Source organism: Tachypleus tridentatus, chromosome 3, assembly GCF_004210375.1.
Source record: "Tachypleus tridentatus isolate NWPU-2018 chromosome 3, ASM421037v1, whole genome shotgun sequence".
Classification (NCBI taxonomy): domain Eukaryota; kingdom Metazoa; phylum Arthropoda; class Merostomata; order Xiphosura; family Limulidae; genus Tachypleus; species Tachypleus tridentatus.
Genome location: NC_134827.1, coordinates 23,403,142 through 23,419,232, shown reverse-complemented (window position 1 = coordinate 23,419,232; position 16,091 = coordinate 23,403,142). Strand labels below are relative to the sequence as shown.

Here is a 16,091-nt window from a genome sequence, read left to right as displayed (position 1 = left end):
CCGGTAAATATGCCTTGAAAAAACAAACAATACTTTATTGTGCAGTGTTTTTGAACAAGTATAACCTAGAGGGGCCCTTAACGCTGAAGATTTAAATTTCTATTATTAGAATAAGGAAATATTTTGTGTATAAATACAGAATGAGTGAGACGAAGTGCTCGAACTTCATCTACACGTGTCAGTCTTCTGGATTTTAAAACGATTGGTTGATGGAATTTTGACGCACTCTCAGAGTAACATTGTATTTGATTTATCTGTACTATTTTTAAGTATACATCCCCTCTATGAGGGATGGTTGTTATTGTTGTTTTGAATTAAGCACAAAGCTACACAATGGGCTATCTGTGCTCTGCCCACCACAGGTATCGAAACCCGATTTTAAAAGTTGTAAGTCCGCAGACATGCCGCTGAGCCACTAGGGGGCATGAGGGATGGATTAATAAAGATAAAAAAAAAGATGAAAGTGTCAGTGAGTGTTTAGTGTGTTTTAACTTTCAGTAATTTCACGTCGAAAATTACAAAGTTTAAAACAATGGAATCAAAGAGACTTTGGTCATTAAAAACTTTCCTTCGAAATAGAATGCAGTAGAATGATGTCTTGCTATGTTAAGAAATATAAACACAGTACATATAAAATATATGATAATTCTCAATATGTGATATATTAAGAAGATATAATTTAGACTGTGTAATTTTTGTTCCGAAAATACATATCAGATGTGTGGATAAAAATTTAAATGTTATGAAAATTGAATTTTTTGAATAAATGTTCTTAAAAGTACTTATTTGTGTTTTTAAATACATATTTCAATTAATTTGGACACTTGACAGGGAACGGACAATTCATGAAGTTAATAATATATAATAGATGTATATTAAAAATATTTACATAGAAAATATATAGTTATCAACATTTAGGTAAACCATGTGAAACGCATGTCTCTTGGGTAGGCTAAAACACAACTGTATCAAAATGCCTATTGAAAACACTAGCTAGTGAAACGTAATGGAGTAAAAAGGCATATGTAGCTTATTGTAAAAATTTCTTTTTGAAGAGTAGCGTCAGTGAGGCCTAGTTTGTTTGCTTGATTGTTTCATATCTTCTTGAAGATTATTGCTATTTCTGAGGTTACTTGTTGGTTCACTGATCCGTTAACTACTCATGCCTAGTTGAGCGTTATTTCACCGTCGATAGGTAGCTCGTCTGTACATTACCCATAGGTTGTTCGTGAGAAAGTTATGTTTTTCTAAAACCAAAGAAATAAACTTAATTCCACTGTTAACCTTCTCAAAATGCATTAAAAGTGAACTCTGTTTATGCTTTCGTTTATTACAAAAGTATGTTGACTTTATACGATAGGGGGTTCATTTGGAAGGCTTTATTTCTTCTCTGGTTGGTAGTGTTAAAGATACACGTTGTGTTTGAAAGGCAGAGTTACTGTTACGTTGCTCTTTATACAGTTATGAGAAATAGAATTTGGTTTGAGTTTTTGGTGTAAGAAACAGTTCTGATTTGTTGTTTTTGTCTTCCATATACTGCAGTTCCGTATTGCCTAACTACCTTTCACTGATCTTTGTTGTTTTAATATTACGACCTCCATATTCAGATTCAAACTTTCAGTTCGTTACCTTGATATTTAGTAACTACTGACGGTATTTGCTTTTTAAGAATTTGGGAACTTCCCTGGTGACTGTAAAAAGAACTAATTCACTAAATGTCGGAACAAATCACTCCTCGTTTGGATTGGTGATAGCACTACTACGATGCTTGTTTGCTTAGCTACATGAACTTGCTGAAATAGCTTTAAGTTTGTAGAACAGTAAAAGCCAACATAGGTCCGTAGAACCGTCTTTCTATTACATCTTCACAATGTCCAAATATAAACGTACCAGCAATATAGGAAGAACCACTAGAGATATTGCAGCTATAAAACCTGTACATATTTGGCTTTCCTTTATAAGCTTATATTGTTTTAATGTCTTGGATCATACTCTTACCTTGTAATTGTTTCATTTAATCTTTTATCTAAAAAGTGAACAAAAAGACACCAGTTGTTTAGAACCTCGAGTTTTCTTTTCTGTATAAAACTGAAAATCGGCTGTCTTCTGTGAAATACCATAGGAGACTGTACTTTAGGCTGCAAACCGTGATAACACAACTGCCTGTAATTAGCATATAGTAATGTGTTATTGGCTACCTCAATATATTCAAGTAACAAAAGTAAGCCGTCACCAAAGAAAATTTTCGTCAATAAGAGATTATCACGCCAGAAGAGCCCAAGATTAAATCCATTACAGAAACACTTTAAAGCAGCCATTATAAAATAATCTACTGCAAACTGGTGAACCACGATAGATTTTTAATACGTAAAGTTTAAAGACACGTTGTAATAGGACTTTCTAATTTCAGAACAGTACTTGTGGTTAGCTATCACGCTAGTTACCCGCATAATAATCTTTGTTATCATTTGATATCTGAACTGCTTTACCACAAAGCCACCATTAAAATAAAAGGGAATATTTATCTTTTAGGAGATATTGTTCATGGAGTTGTAATATTTAATGAACACTTACTTATGTGCACTGTAGCACATGTCTTACAGATAAAACGGGCTGATAAAAGAATACATACACATATATATATATTGTTGTTTCGAATTAACCACAAACCTACACAATGGGCTATCTGTGCTTTGCCCACCATGGGTATCGAAACCCGGATTTTAGCGTTGTAAGTCCGCAGATATACCGTTGAGCCACTAAACTACATAACGTAAGTCATTTGTACACTGGGACCAAAATATTATTCTATTATAATTCCATGGTGATTATTATTCTATTATAATTCCATGGTGATTATTATTCTATTATAATTCCATGGTGATTATTATTCTTTTATAATTCCATGGCCAGGTGATTAAGGAGCTCGACTCGTAATCTGAGGGTCGCGGGTTCAAATAATCTACGTCATGTTCACCCTTTCAGCCGTGGGGGCGTTATAATGTTACAGTCAATCCCACTATTCGTTGGTAAAAGAGTAGTCCAAGAGTTGGCGGTGGGTGGTGATGACTAGCTGCCTTCCCTCTAGTCTTACACTGCTAAATTAGAGAGGGCTAACAAAACAAACTGTTATAAATCATCAGTATCGAATAAAATGTAGAATATTCTGGAAAAATGTAATAAGCATGTTCGATACCAACACGGATCAGCGTTTATATAGCAATGCATAGAGGATTGTGTGCGTTACATTAAAACGTTACATTAAGCAAGTCAAAATGAAAGGCATATACTTTTTGATATATATGAAAAGCATACTTAACGTTGTTTTTCGTTTCGTAGGTTGTATGATACATCGAAAATAAATCGCTTTTGGATACGGCATGTAACAACCCTTTTTAACAAAGAAAAAAGTTCATACGCTCAAATCGCAAAGATGTTTTTGTGTTAAGGACTTAGAAATTCCAAGAAGATGACATCGCTTGTATTTAATGACATTGGAAAACAAAGAAATGAATTATCTTTTGGTGACAAGGACCATCAAGAAAGACAACACCTTCAATAAAATCTTGCCTCAACCGTGTTAAATAAAGTATGGTATGTTACAATAAGTGAGAATAAACAAAGACAAAATTAGTGGTAAAAGCCATCCATGTTCTGCGAATAATAGCAAACTATGTGATCAAGATCGAAGTATATCTAGAAAAACATACAAATACTAGATTGTATATCTAGTACAATCAGAGTATTAGCTCGCCAAATGAGGCAACTCGTCAAATCTAAAGCTGTAAATCTCAAACAACTGTAAAATGTAAACGGTATTTGTGCTATTCTGCAAGAAGATGTTCTGGTTAAGTCACTGATGCAGGACATTTTAATTTCTATGCATTTGGAATGTTAAAACGGGTGCTGGGAAACCGTTATATTCGTAAAATAGATGAGTTACGAAAAGTCATTCAAGAGCAGTGGTGTGTTTTTGACATAACAGTCTTGCTACAGATTCTTTTACAATTAAAGCAACGTTGCAGGGTTCTTTTCGAGATCCATGGCTGTCAGAGCATGATAAAACATGACAATACGGAGTTTAACCAAGTGGTGAGGCTCCAAATCGTTTTAAGATAATGCAATCAACTTTGTAACACACTTTGATCCAACGTAACTTTTCAATAAACATAAAATATGACTGGAAAATTACATTATATTCAGTGGTTTGGTTTTACTCTATCTAGGCCAGATTTATAGGTATGCATGAAGGTAGCATAACCACGCCACGAAGATTACACAGGACAAAAATAATTTACAAAATTAAATCGTTATTCTCGTCAAAGTATTTCTATTTATAGGTGACGCTACCTAAGATGTTTGTTTGTTTGTTTTTGAATTTCGCACAAAGCTACTCGAGGGATATCTGCGCTAGCCATCCCTAATTCAGCAGTGTAAGACTAGAGGGAAAGCAGCTAGCCATCACCACCCACCGCCAACTCTTGGGCTACTCTTTTACCAACGAATAGTGGGGATTGACCGTCACAATATTACGCCCTACTGCTGAAAGGGCGAGCATGTTTGGCGCGACCGCGATGCGAACCCGCGACCCTCAGATTACGAGTCGCACGCCTTAACACGCTTGGCCATGCCGATCCTACTTAAGATGAGTCAGTTGTGTTAAAATATTAAGATATGTGATATTTAATATGGAAGTTTCAAGAAAAGTTCCGGTGAATGTTTATTTATTTCTGACATTTATCGATATGACACAAAAATAACAACACATAACGCAAAGAACAACACAAAACATTTATTTCGTGAATTTGCTTCTCTGCAAATATTTTCTTGTTTATGTGCAAATGCGAAAGAAACACTTTTAACAAATCCTGTTCCGCACGCGTGTGTTTTATATTCTGATTGATTCGCAGGCTTACAAGTTGATAATGTTTTCACTAAAGGTGGCTCAAATTTTCTGTTTGTTTTTTTTTAACTTACAAGTTACCAGCTAGCCATGTAATCGACTACTTGAACATTCCTAGAAAATATTTCAATCTTTCTACAGGTGCTGAAAGGCAATATGTTTTGGAAGTGAGGTCGTTTAATGTAGGAAATGACTAAAAGTGGTTGACAAAACTACCAATCTCGAATACCGATCGGGTTGTCCAATACGAACCTCAATACGCTTGAGGATATGACGTTCATTTGCTACAAATGAAATCGACATCTCATTTTTTTTTATTCTTAAGACGAATTCCAGAAACTCTTAAAAGAAATGCCGACTACAAAATAAATCCAATTGGAAAGAAATTTTCTAAAGATAATAAAACAGTTTGTTCATAGTGTTTTTGTTGCTTACTACTGATGGAATGACTGAAGAGGTAAAGCTGTAGTTCTAACGTACATATAAATTGTCACGACATATTTTGTATAGGATATCAATTTCGGTGTTAAAAGGTGCTATTTAAATACAAAATTGTTAAATATAGGATGTGATTGAGTCGTTTGAATATAATATATAGCCAGATGGGTCATATGTTGGATTTCAGCTAAAAATACATAAAAACCACAAGGAACAAATTAAACGATGAAGAAAGAGACAAACATCTTTTTCTTGTTTCAAAAGTAGCTAATTTATATCGAAACGTCTACATCCTTCTTCTCTATAATAGCGCAACGGCGAAATTTTGTTTATTTATTGTTGAATTTCGCGCAAAAACTGCTCGAGGACTACCTTTTCTAGTCGCTCCTAATGTAGAAGTGTTAGACTAAAAAAACAGGCAGCTGTCAACACCATCAACTCTTGGTTTATTTTTTGCCAGCAAAAAGTGGGATTAACTGTTATATAACAACGCCTCCTCGGCTGAAATGGCAAACACGTTCGGGGATGGGATGCGAACCTTCGCCTCGTAGAATGAAGACTGGGTGCTATAACAAACATTCCATATCAGGCCAAATTGCGAAGTCATCAAAATATTAGTATTCAAATAAGACCCACTTCTGTTCTTTATTAAACATTTCGGATTACTGTACAAAATCAAAATTTACAATATTCGAATTAAATCAGAGCCTGAATGTAATTATTCCAGACCCGATCCAAGCATTTTCAGTCGCTTGTTCATCACCACTGCTATGTTTATGAAGATTTTGGTAATTAGTTTAGCAATCTAATGTTCTACAAGACGGCTCTTGTTCACTTTAATATTTTAATAAAGCATATTTATGATCCGATTTAAATTTGCTTAATAAGTTATTTTCTATTCTCGGATTTTCTATTTTTTTTTTCTTTCTGGAGGTGAGTAAACTATAGTAAAAAGTAAAACGTATAGGTTGTGAGAAGATGAGAGGATGCACCCTCACAGTGTCAACCAGAAACATTGCCAACACAGTATGGTTGAAACAGATTCTTCTTCTTGAAACGTCCTAAGGGAGCAAATAAAAAACAAACTGTGTTAAAATTAAATAAATCTTAATGCTTTTGTGTCATGACATATAATTAATTATAATCACTGTTCGCCAGCAAAAGCCGTTCATATCATAAGAAAACCAACAGTAGTTTGAGATGAAAGTGATTTAAGTATCTATCTATCTATGTATATAATAAATCAAATGCATATCTATATGTCAAAGCTAAAGTGATTTAAATGCCAATCTCTCTATATATACATAATAGACCAAATGCCTATCTATTTGTCACGCTAAAGTGAATTAAATGTCTATCTATATATATAACAGAATAAATGCCTATCTATTTGTCACGCCCCATGTCTTTGAACAGTTGGCTGCCTCATTGGCACAGCGGTATATATGAGAACTTACAACGTTAGAAATCGGGTTTCAACACACGTGACGGACTTTAACAGTTAATTGCACAAAAAAACAAAGAAATCAAAATGCTTATTTTAAAAGAGTACAGTTACATGAAAATTACTCATTTTTTTTGCCATATCTAAATTTTATATCAATATCGATCCGTTAGTCTTAGTATATGCTGAATGATTGAACTGAGAAGATAAATTATTAAGAAGAGAAAATATATATTTGTTGTTTCTCGGTTTATGTATATATATTTTACGTGTCAGTATTATATCCATGTATGATTTTATTGTAACATGTCGAATAAATTAATTTGAGTTGAATATTTCCCCTTTGACACTTCTTATAGGAATTACAACTCTTAAAAACAGATTGCTTCGGTAGTATTTTTTTTTCCTTGCGCTCAGTAAAATGAGAGGGAACAGTGGCATCCAGCGAAAAAATAATCCCACTGGTTACTTGGCGAAGTTAAGCATTTTATTGTGTTACATGCACCCATTGTATCAAAACTCAAGCACTTTTACCAATCATGCATTGTAGTCAGTCTCTTTTGTTTAAAAACAAACAACATGCAATTTTCGCTATAAAACTAACACAAGGAGTGACAAAGACAATTATATTGTATGTATGCGTTGGGATTACAAATGAATTGTTTAATGGCTGTCTATTAGTGCAGCTTAATATGATTTTGAGACACTCAGGTTAGTGTCCACACGTTTCTGAATAAAATGTATAACTTTCAATGTGTATCTGGGGAAATATTATTTTTTAAGATACAAGGAGCAGACAAAAAAGTGGCCCCTTTGAAAATATTAATTGATTATATCTTTTATTAGATAACAGAAAAATATGTACAGCTGTATGTTTCTAGAAAGCACTCGACGAGACCCGTTCAAATATTATCTCAAATCTTAATTTTAAACACTGGATTTTGTACACACCCGAAATTTTCATGATTTTAGTTATATTTTACCATAAAAGTGTTGGGCACTTGCTGTAGTTTATTATAACAAGTGTTGAACACTTGCTGTAGTTTATTAGATCTTCTTATTGTAATTATACTACAAATAAGTTTCCTGCAAGCCGGTAAAATATATCTTAAAAATAAGAGAATTAATATTATGGAACGCCCAGGTCAAACAACTGATATCAACCTGATTAAAGATTTATGGCTGAGTTAAACCGGTTATTGAAAAATCGAATGATGAATTTTTTGAAGTACTCAAAGAAGGATGGCACTCAAGAATATTTGTACAAACCCATTAAAAGCATGCTGTGTTGATGTGAAACAGTAATGAAATCCAAGGGAATGCCGAATAAATATTAACTTGTGAAACTGGTTTGTGTTATTTTGAATTTCATTTTTACGTTCAATTATTGCACAGAAACTTGTTGGATTATTTTGTAGACTAATCGGAACATGAACATCTAAGAAACTACAGCAAATTAACAGCACTTTTTATGAGAAAATGTAACTAATGTAACTAAAATCATGAATGGTTCTGGTATTTACGAAAGTCGGTGTTAAAATTAAGATTTGAGATCATATTTGAACGTATATCGTCGAGTGTTTTCAAAAAACGTAGTTTTTTTGCTATTTTACTGTTATCTAATAAAAAATATAACAAATTAACAACATTTTCGAGTGGTGCTACTTTTTTGTCCATCTCTGTAAGTAGTTTTAAGAACTTTAATCCTGTTTTTGTTAGTAATTACCCCGTATGGATAACAGGAAAATAACAAAACAGGTTTTATGAGTAATATTTTGCAAGTTTTGTGCCTGTCGTTTGGTAACGAGATTTTATTTCACTAGGGGTTAATAATATACTAAAATATGTTGAATATTTAATAGTTTTAAATTGTCAATTATCTTTCAATTAGTACTTTATCTAAATGCTTTGAATTTGCAAACAGATAAAATCCCAATGTACGAAACAAAATAACGTACATTTATTTTAGGCTTAGCTCTACTCTCAACTGTCCTTGTGATTTGGAAAAACAAGAAAGATTTACCAGAGTATATGCAACAAAGTCAACGAAAATGGTCCAAGTGTTTGTTCAGAGTTGAACTAACACTTATACTCTGTAAATATAAAACAAATCCGTAGGAGATAACAAATCTCATACCATGATGAAGTAATTCTTGATGACGAGAAACCCACTTGAAATAAAAGTGCATCTCAGAACGGCTGGTGTGGGTATTAACACTTATTGATAAGCAGAAAACAACGTTCCGACCTTCCTTAACGTTAACCTAAAGATGACCTAGGAAGGTCGAAACGTTGTTCTCTGCTTAGCAATAAAAGTCTTACTACCTATACCAGCCGTTCTGAGATACAAATCTTATCCCAGGATCAGCTAAGTATTACAATTTTCCAGCTACATGAGTTCTAGGTTTTCTAGGTCTTCGAAACAAAATTTTATTCGAATAAACAAGATATGTCTAGTTGTTGAATATAACTTTATACAGAAGTTGTTTAAATACAGTCTCTGTGCTCTCTTACAGCTAGCTAACTTTCCAGCTATATAATTACAGTTTATTTAATAAGTTTAGCACATGAGCTTTGTTCAATTTGTTCGTTCGTACTGGTAAGAGAATCCAACCTTGGATCAGCTGAATACTCTAGTTTGTTGCTGAAATATCACGCATTATTAATCTTAATATTAAATTTTTATTTGGTGTGTGTGTGTTAACTCATCTGATCTCGTAAGTTGCCCGGTGGACCCAGCAGGTAGCCCGAACACACACACACACACATTCGTGAGTAGCCGCCACCTACTGACAGATTTCAGAAAATTCTCTGGATTTCAAGTATAAAAATTATGTTTCCTTCCATTACGCGTGGATGTTTGTCTGAATAATTCTGTTTATAAAATGAAAGTAAAAACGTAATTTCATCTTTTAAATAAATATATTTCTATAGGATAATTAATTTAGCAATTATGGGCTTCTGATTCTAAAGACTCTTTGCTCTCAAGACAATTGTTACGGATTATAATTAACATTGTATAAAAACATAAATCAGAGATGTAAATGTAAGCGTTTTACAGAAATGTATTTGACATTTTATCGATTTAATCGATTGCAAGATGTCAATACTTTATTCTCATAAGTGTTTCATTTCAATTAATGTTAATTATTAAAAGAAAAATATAGACATGTAAGTATGTTATTGTTTCCAAATACGTTATTGTTGCTTTCATATTAAATTTATTAACTAAAACATTACGTAACAATGGATTTGATTTGGTTTGTTCTGAGCTTCGCGCAAAGCTCCACGAAGGCTATCTGTGGTAGCCGTTCCTAATTTAGCAGTGTAAGACTAGAGAGAAGGCAGCTAGTCATCATCACCCACCGCCAACTCTTGAGTTATTCTTTTATCAACGAATAGTGGGAGTGATTGTAACATTATAACGCCCCCACGGCTGAAAGAACGAACATGTTTGGTGCGACGGCGATTCGAACCCGCGACCCTCAGATTACGAGTCGAGTGCCTTAACTACTTGGGGGGGCCTAATATGAGACATTTTCACATCTGGCAGCTCATTGAATAAACGACAAACAGTCGGAAAGTTAGCGCTCAGAGTAGGTTTAGCATTGAGAAATTTTAATTCAACATTATAAAACAATATAAAAAATGAACCAAATTTTGAATTGTAATTAAAGTAGTAATTGTTTTAACAGTGGAATGAATCTACAGTTTACTTCATTTATTTTCGATGAAAATCTAATTGCTTTTTTTCTCTCAAAGCAAAACTGAAAAATATCCATGTCCAAGACAGACACTTTCAAACCTGAGCCGTTCTTTAGTATTTACCACTTATGATCTTTTTTATGAACAATTCTGTTCCTAAAGGGGCCTGGCATGGCCTAGCGCGTTAAGGCGTGTGCTTCGTAATCTGAGGGTCGCGGGTTCGCGCCCGAGTCGCGCCAAATATGCTCGCCCTCCCAGCCGTGGGGGCGTCATAATGTTACGGTCAATCCCACTATTCGTTGGTAAAAGAGTAGCCCAAGAGTTGGCGGTGGGTGGTGATGACTAGCTGCCTTCCCTCTAGTCTTACACTGCTAAATTAGGGACGGCTAGCACATATAGCCCTCGAGTTGCTTTGTGCGAAATATCAAAACAAACAAACTGTTTCTGAAGAAAACTAGCAAACAAAATTTAAAATTTCGATATTCTACACGTACGTACAAATAAATGTTCGTGATCAGACAGCATGTTAATAGTTCTAATTTAGCTGCTTGTGAACAGGTCTTTAAGTCATTCGTCTCATTATAAAACACTTTAACTTGATTATTTTGTATGCCTGTAACTTATTACGTAGACAAATGAATCTCGTCAAATTATAATTACAGAAGATGAGACGTATCTTGGGAACTTACCTATGGAAAAAAGTTCAGTAGATGTTGGCGCTTTCAAAGTTTTGAGTGGAACGCTTGATGCAACATATTTTAAAGGTTCTTTTACGTACACATCCAGTCGATCGGATCATTTGATCCTAGTGTTATAAGTAATCGAATTTCAGTCTTTGTCAACTTGATATGATGCTTTCAAATTGTGTGAATGATTTAAGGAGATCTTGTGTCCATACGGTATTTCATTGTCACGTTCGTGGGATTCTAAAGAATATATTAGTATAAGTTTCAATGGCGCATTTTTTTGGGGGGAAAGGGCTTTCGTGATGGGCAATTTAATTCACAGAATTTATGCAAATAAATTTCTAATTAATTTTTAACTGTAATGCGTTCATCCAGTTGAGTGAAAAAGATTCTTGGACAATGTGTCTCGTGACAGACGAAAAAATAGATTTCAAATGCCTCTAATAACTGAAATATACCTACTAACAGGTTTGGTTTGTTTTGAATTTCGCTTAAAGTTACACAAGGGCTAACTGCCATCCCTAATTTAGTAGTGTAAGACTAGAGGGAAGGTAGCTAGTCATCACCACCCATCGCCAACTCTTGGGCTACTCTTTTACCAACGAATAGTGGGACTGACCGCCACTTTATAATGCCTACACTGCGAAAAGGGCGAGCATTTTTGGTGTGAAGGGGATTCGAATACGCAACCCTCGGATTATAAGTGGAGTGCCTTAACCATCTGGCCATGCCAGATAGTAAAATAGTAAAAATTAACATAGACTGGAATATTATTCCTTGTTTTTATCTCTTGTAAGTGAAAAGAGTTTAACATAGAGTGGAAAATTATATCTTATTTTTATTTAATGTAAGTAATTAATTGAAAACAAATATCTTTGTTTTTATTTCTCGTGTCGTAGCTTTGGTTTATTAAATGCTTCGCGGATTTATTAGCATGGCGTCTCCCGCTGGTACAGTGTTAAGTCTGCGGATTTACAACGCTAAAATTAGGGGTTTGATTCCTCTAGGTGGACATAGCAGATAGCCCAAGGTGGCTTTTCTATAAGTAAAAAAAACAACACACACTCGTTTGCATGGAACATTCAAAGTAGCTTTCTCTTCTATGATGTGGTTTTTGTGACGCTTACTTTAGAAACTAATTTGGTTGTTTTGCTTTAACATGTTGTTAAGCTGAAGATAACCTAAGAAAGCCGAAATGTAGTTATCTGTGTTGATACCCATACCGACCGTCTTGAGGCACATTTTTACTTCAAGTGGGTTTCACCTCATCACGAATCTAATTCTTTTTTGTTTTTAATTTGTATAAGTTTTTGTAAGTGTTGTATTTCAGACATCTTTTGATCTGAAGGATTATTGTATAGTCTTGTTTTTACCTTTTATCGTTTGTGGACATTTAAATGCCCTGTGCAGTTAACTAAAAAGGACTCCACGGTTTATTGTGAAGGATGACTTGTGTTTGATTACTGTATAAACTAATGAACGGTGATATATTTTTTCATAGTAAAGAGTGTGAAAAGAATATATTTAATATACTCAGGCCGAATGTTTAAGAAGGTATAATATTCCAGGAGGTTGTCAAGGTCGTAGTTTCAGATCCGAAAAGTGTCACCACTAAAACGATATCACTTGTTAATTTTATGTTCTGTTTGTTCTGATCATTGATGTGGTTTAAAAAGACATGAACAAAAATGACTTAGAAGAATACTTCTATTTTATTCCACCAGGGTATGGCTTTGGTTTGTTGAAAAATCTCTTCTCCGAAATAAAAATAACCAGAAACCATCTCTAGTGTTATTTCAAATAGATCTGAAGAAACAAATTGATGACGTCAATGGTAGTTCTGAGCAAATTCATAACGGACTGAATTACTTCCTCTAGAACTAGGAATTACTTCCTCTAGAACTTCAGTTATTTTCATATCCTTGTTTGATAGATTGCAGAATTGTCTCTACAAAGTACTCATTAAGGTTTATTATATATTATTGTAGGCATATGTAACGTAATGGAACCATAAGAGCACCTGCGGGTCAGAGCTATTATCTGGGTTCGATTCTGCGATGATCAGAACGTAGATAACTCATTGTAAGATAACATTAAACGTGAGATTCTTAAGAGAGAAAAATAACTAAAAGTCCATTTGCGATAGGAGTTCTTGATTTCAAGCTAACAATCTAGTCAGTAACACCCACCATCAACTCTCAAGCTACTAAGTCAAAAAGTGACATTTGACTCTCACTTTAATAATGGCCCAAAGTGCGGAGTGGGATTTTGTTACGACAACGGGACCCAAACCATGGACCCTGAGATCCACAGTCCACTTTCTTAGATAAAAGGGTAAAACTAGAGCACTGTAAAATGTACAGTTCGTTATCACCATCTTGTTTCCTTGGTTACGTAATAGAGACATTTACCTATTGTTTGAGAAGTAGAGAATTACTAAAGGGAACGTAATATCGAATTTTAGACATAATTTTAATGATAAGAGTTATTAACGTTATTTTTAAGCAAAGGTAAATTAGTATTCTTATTGGTGATAAACAGGTATGTCATATAAACTTGTCTATTTTGCTCTTCAATACATTTAATAAAAACACTTGTTACTGCACGTATACCATAACCAATAATCAGGCTTGTTTATTAAAAGCATTTTATTTGAGAAACAAGTATTTGCATTTACAGGTACGAACTTTGTTGGCAAGTTCACGACGTCTGTTAGAAAATTAGTCCAAGAAGTGGAGTGTGGAGGTAAGTTGTGACTTTTGTATAATTTGTGAGTGGACAGCAAACTTTCTGGTCTCCTTAGATTTCCTTACATGGTCATGAGAATGTTTTCTTCACTTACAGCTCGTGTCTTGTGCCTATTATGACTGAGTGTTCTTGACACAAGGTGCAGTTTTAGCTAAAAATGTCATGTTTTGTGATAATTCATAATTCGACGAGTATTCGAAATAAAGACAAGCTGTAAAATACGTGTATAACGAGATATACACCATAACTCACAAACCAGACTTTAGTAAGCCAAATTATGTTTTGTGTTTGTAAGAAGAGCGTGCATTGTGTTTCACGAGGTTATGTTTCCTAAGGCGAATTACGTATTACGAGTATGATAATAACTTATCATTATGAGTGAATAATGTGTCTTTCCTGAGACAAATTTCGTATTCTGTGTAGTCCTATATCCTAACCTGTACAACATAACTCACGAAGTAGTCGTTATTTCGGTAAATTGCGGGCACATTATGTGTTATGTATCGCTGACAAATTTGATTCTCCTAAAGAAAGCTTTGTGTTCTCTGTATGACTGGTTCTTAAGAGTTACGTTATGACTCACGAAGTAGTTGCAGTTTATCTAAGTTGTATACGTGTAATCTTTTCTCCCATGGGATGTATTTATCTGCATTATATTCCTGTCTTCTTGTCCTGTGAAGCAGTAGTTAGTAAGACACGTTGTGTTCATATAAGAACTCAGAATTTTGACTCCTAAAGAAGTTTCCTTGGAAAGGTCATGATGTGTATTCTAGACAAACGTGTACACTAAACTCTACCACTAAAATTAAATCTCCAGGTTTTATTAGCGAAAAAAAAAAAAAGATTCGCTTTTGTGATTAATTAAATATTATGTTCTTTAAATAACGTTGAACGTAATAGTTACTTAATTTTAACCATCGATATTCTTGCGCGAGAACAGTTAGTCATATAATTTTAATTCGTAAAGCTTAAGTGTTAAAATATCCAAGGTACTATTAATTCATAAAACTTTACATTTGAAACACAGATTCACACAATTGTTTTGTGAGATAACTTGGATGACATCATCAAAGGAAGCTATTTCTTAGTTCGGAAGACAACAATTATGTCTATTTTTTAATTTCTCTAGAGCTGTACTTAAGTTATTGTGGTAAATGTAATACCAGAGCCATGGAAATATAGCCATTAGCAAGAAACAGATCTGCTATCTGGCTAAAGGTGCCAACAGAAAGGTACTGACGCCAGGCCAATAATAATATATATTTTGGGGATACACGTACGTTTAATGTAAGCTTAAAAGCGTAAATCTATAGCTCTTAGCAAAACTTTCATCAAATAAATATATACAATTTTAAAAGTTTTTCATTTAAAGTTAGTTATGCCTACATTACTCCAGCACTTACTTAAGTGTTTTTAAGGCACTTTAGCAGTTCTAAAGAATCAGAAATAATTTTATTTCAGATCACACGCGTGAAGGTGCTATCCAAACCAACGAACGTCTTCGTAATGTAACCAGTAAAGTAAGTGAATCTTATTGCAAAGTTAAATTGTTTTTAATCACGCTTCATGAAAAGTATGACGCTTCCAAGTCGGAACGAAATATCTTCCGTCGATATGGTTTATTTAAGTCAATGATTAAGGAAGTAATTCCACTGGACGCTCAGTATTGGAGGTTGGTGACCATTCCGAAACAGGATAAACACGAGCAAGTCACTACATACGTCCTCCGCGCATGTGCAGCTCTGGAAAAGATAACTGAAGCCAGACCAGCCGAAGGAGCGAAAACTCTGTCTTCCAAACATGCCGAGGACGAAGCTCGAGATAGAGAAAAGAAAGCTAGGTTTGATGGTAAGTGTTTGTCATTGTCGTCTCGGAACGAAGCTAGGAAACCTATTAGGAGTTCTTTTTTTTTTTTGTTTCAGCATTCGAACTCAAATAGCTATTTCCACTCGTGTTGAATACTGTTGCTAAATATTAAGAAACACACGTTTTTGCTCTTTATAATTCGTTTGTTTGCTTTGTCGAATTCTGCATAAAGCTTCTCGAGAGCAATAAGTGCTAGCCGTCTCTAATTTCGAAGTGATAGACTAGAATTAATACAACTAGTTAACATCATCCGCCATCAGCTCTTGGGCTACTCTTAACCAACGAACAGTGGGATTAACGA

At 34.2% G+C, this 16,091-nt stretch overlaps 1 protein-coding gene and 1 long non-coding RNA gene across 2 annotated transcripts in view; one reads left to right on the top strand and one right to left on the bottom strand.

Moving 5' to 3' along the window:
• Positions 1 to 16,091, top strand: part of LOC143246035 (uncharacterized) — an 83,865-nt gene that overhangs the window by 52,985 nt on the left and 14,789 nt on the right. Inside the window, exons 2-3 of the mRNA XM_076492276.1 lie at positions 13,856 to 13,921; positions 15,386 to 15,772. Of these exons, the coding sequence (XP_076348391.1) occupies positions 13,856 to 13,921; positions 15,386 to 15,772 (453 nt within the window). The remainder of the gene's footprint in view (positions 1 to 13,855; positions 13,922 to 15,385; positions 15,773 to 16,091) is intronic.
• LOC143246034 (uncharacterized) lies at positions 5,968 to 11,373 on the bottom strand. The gene is made up of 2 exons (XR_013025732.1): positions 11,180 to 11,373; positions 5,968 to 6,402 (listed from the first exon to the last, which is right to left on the bottom strand). It is a non-coding gene; the product is annotated as an uncharacterized LOC143246034 (long non-coding RNA).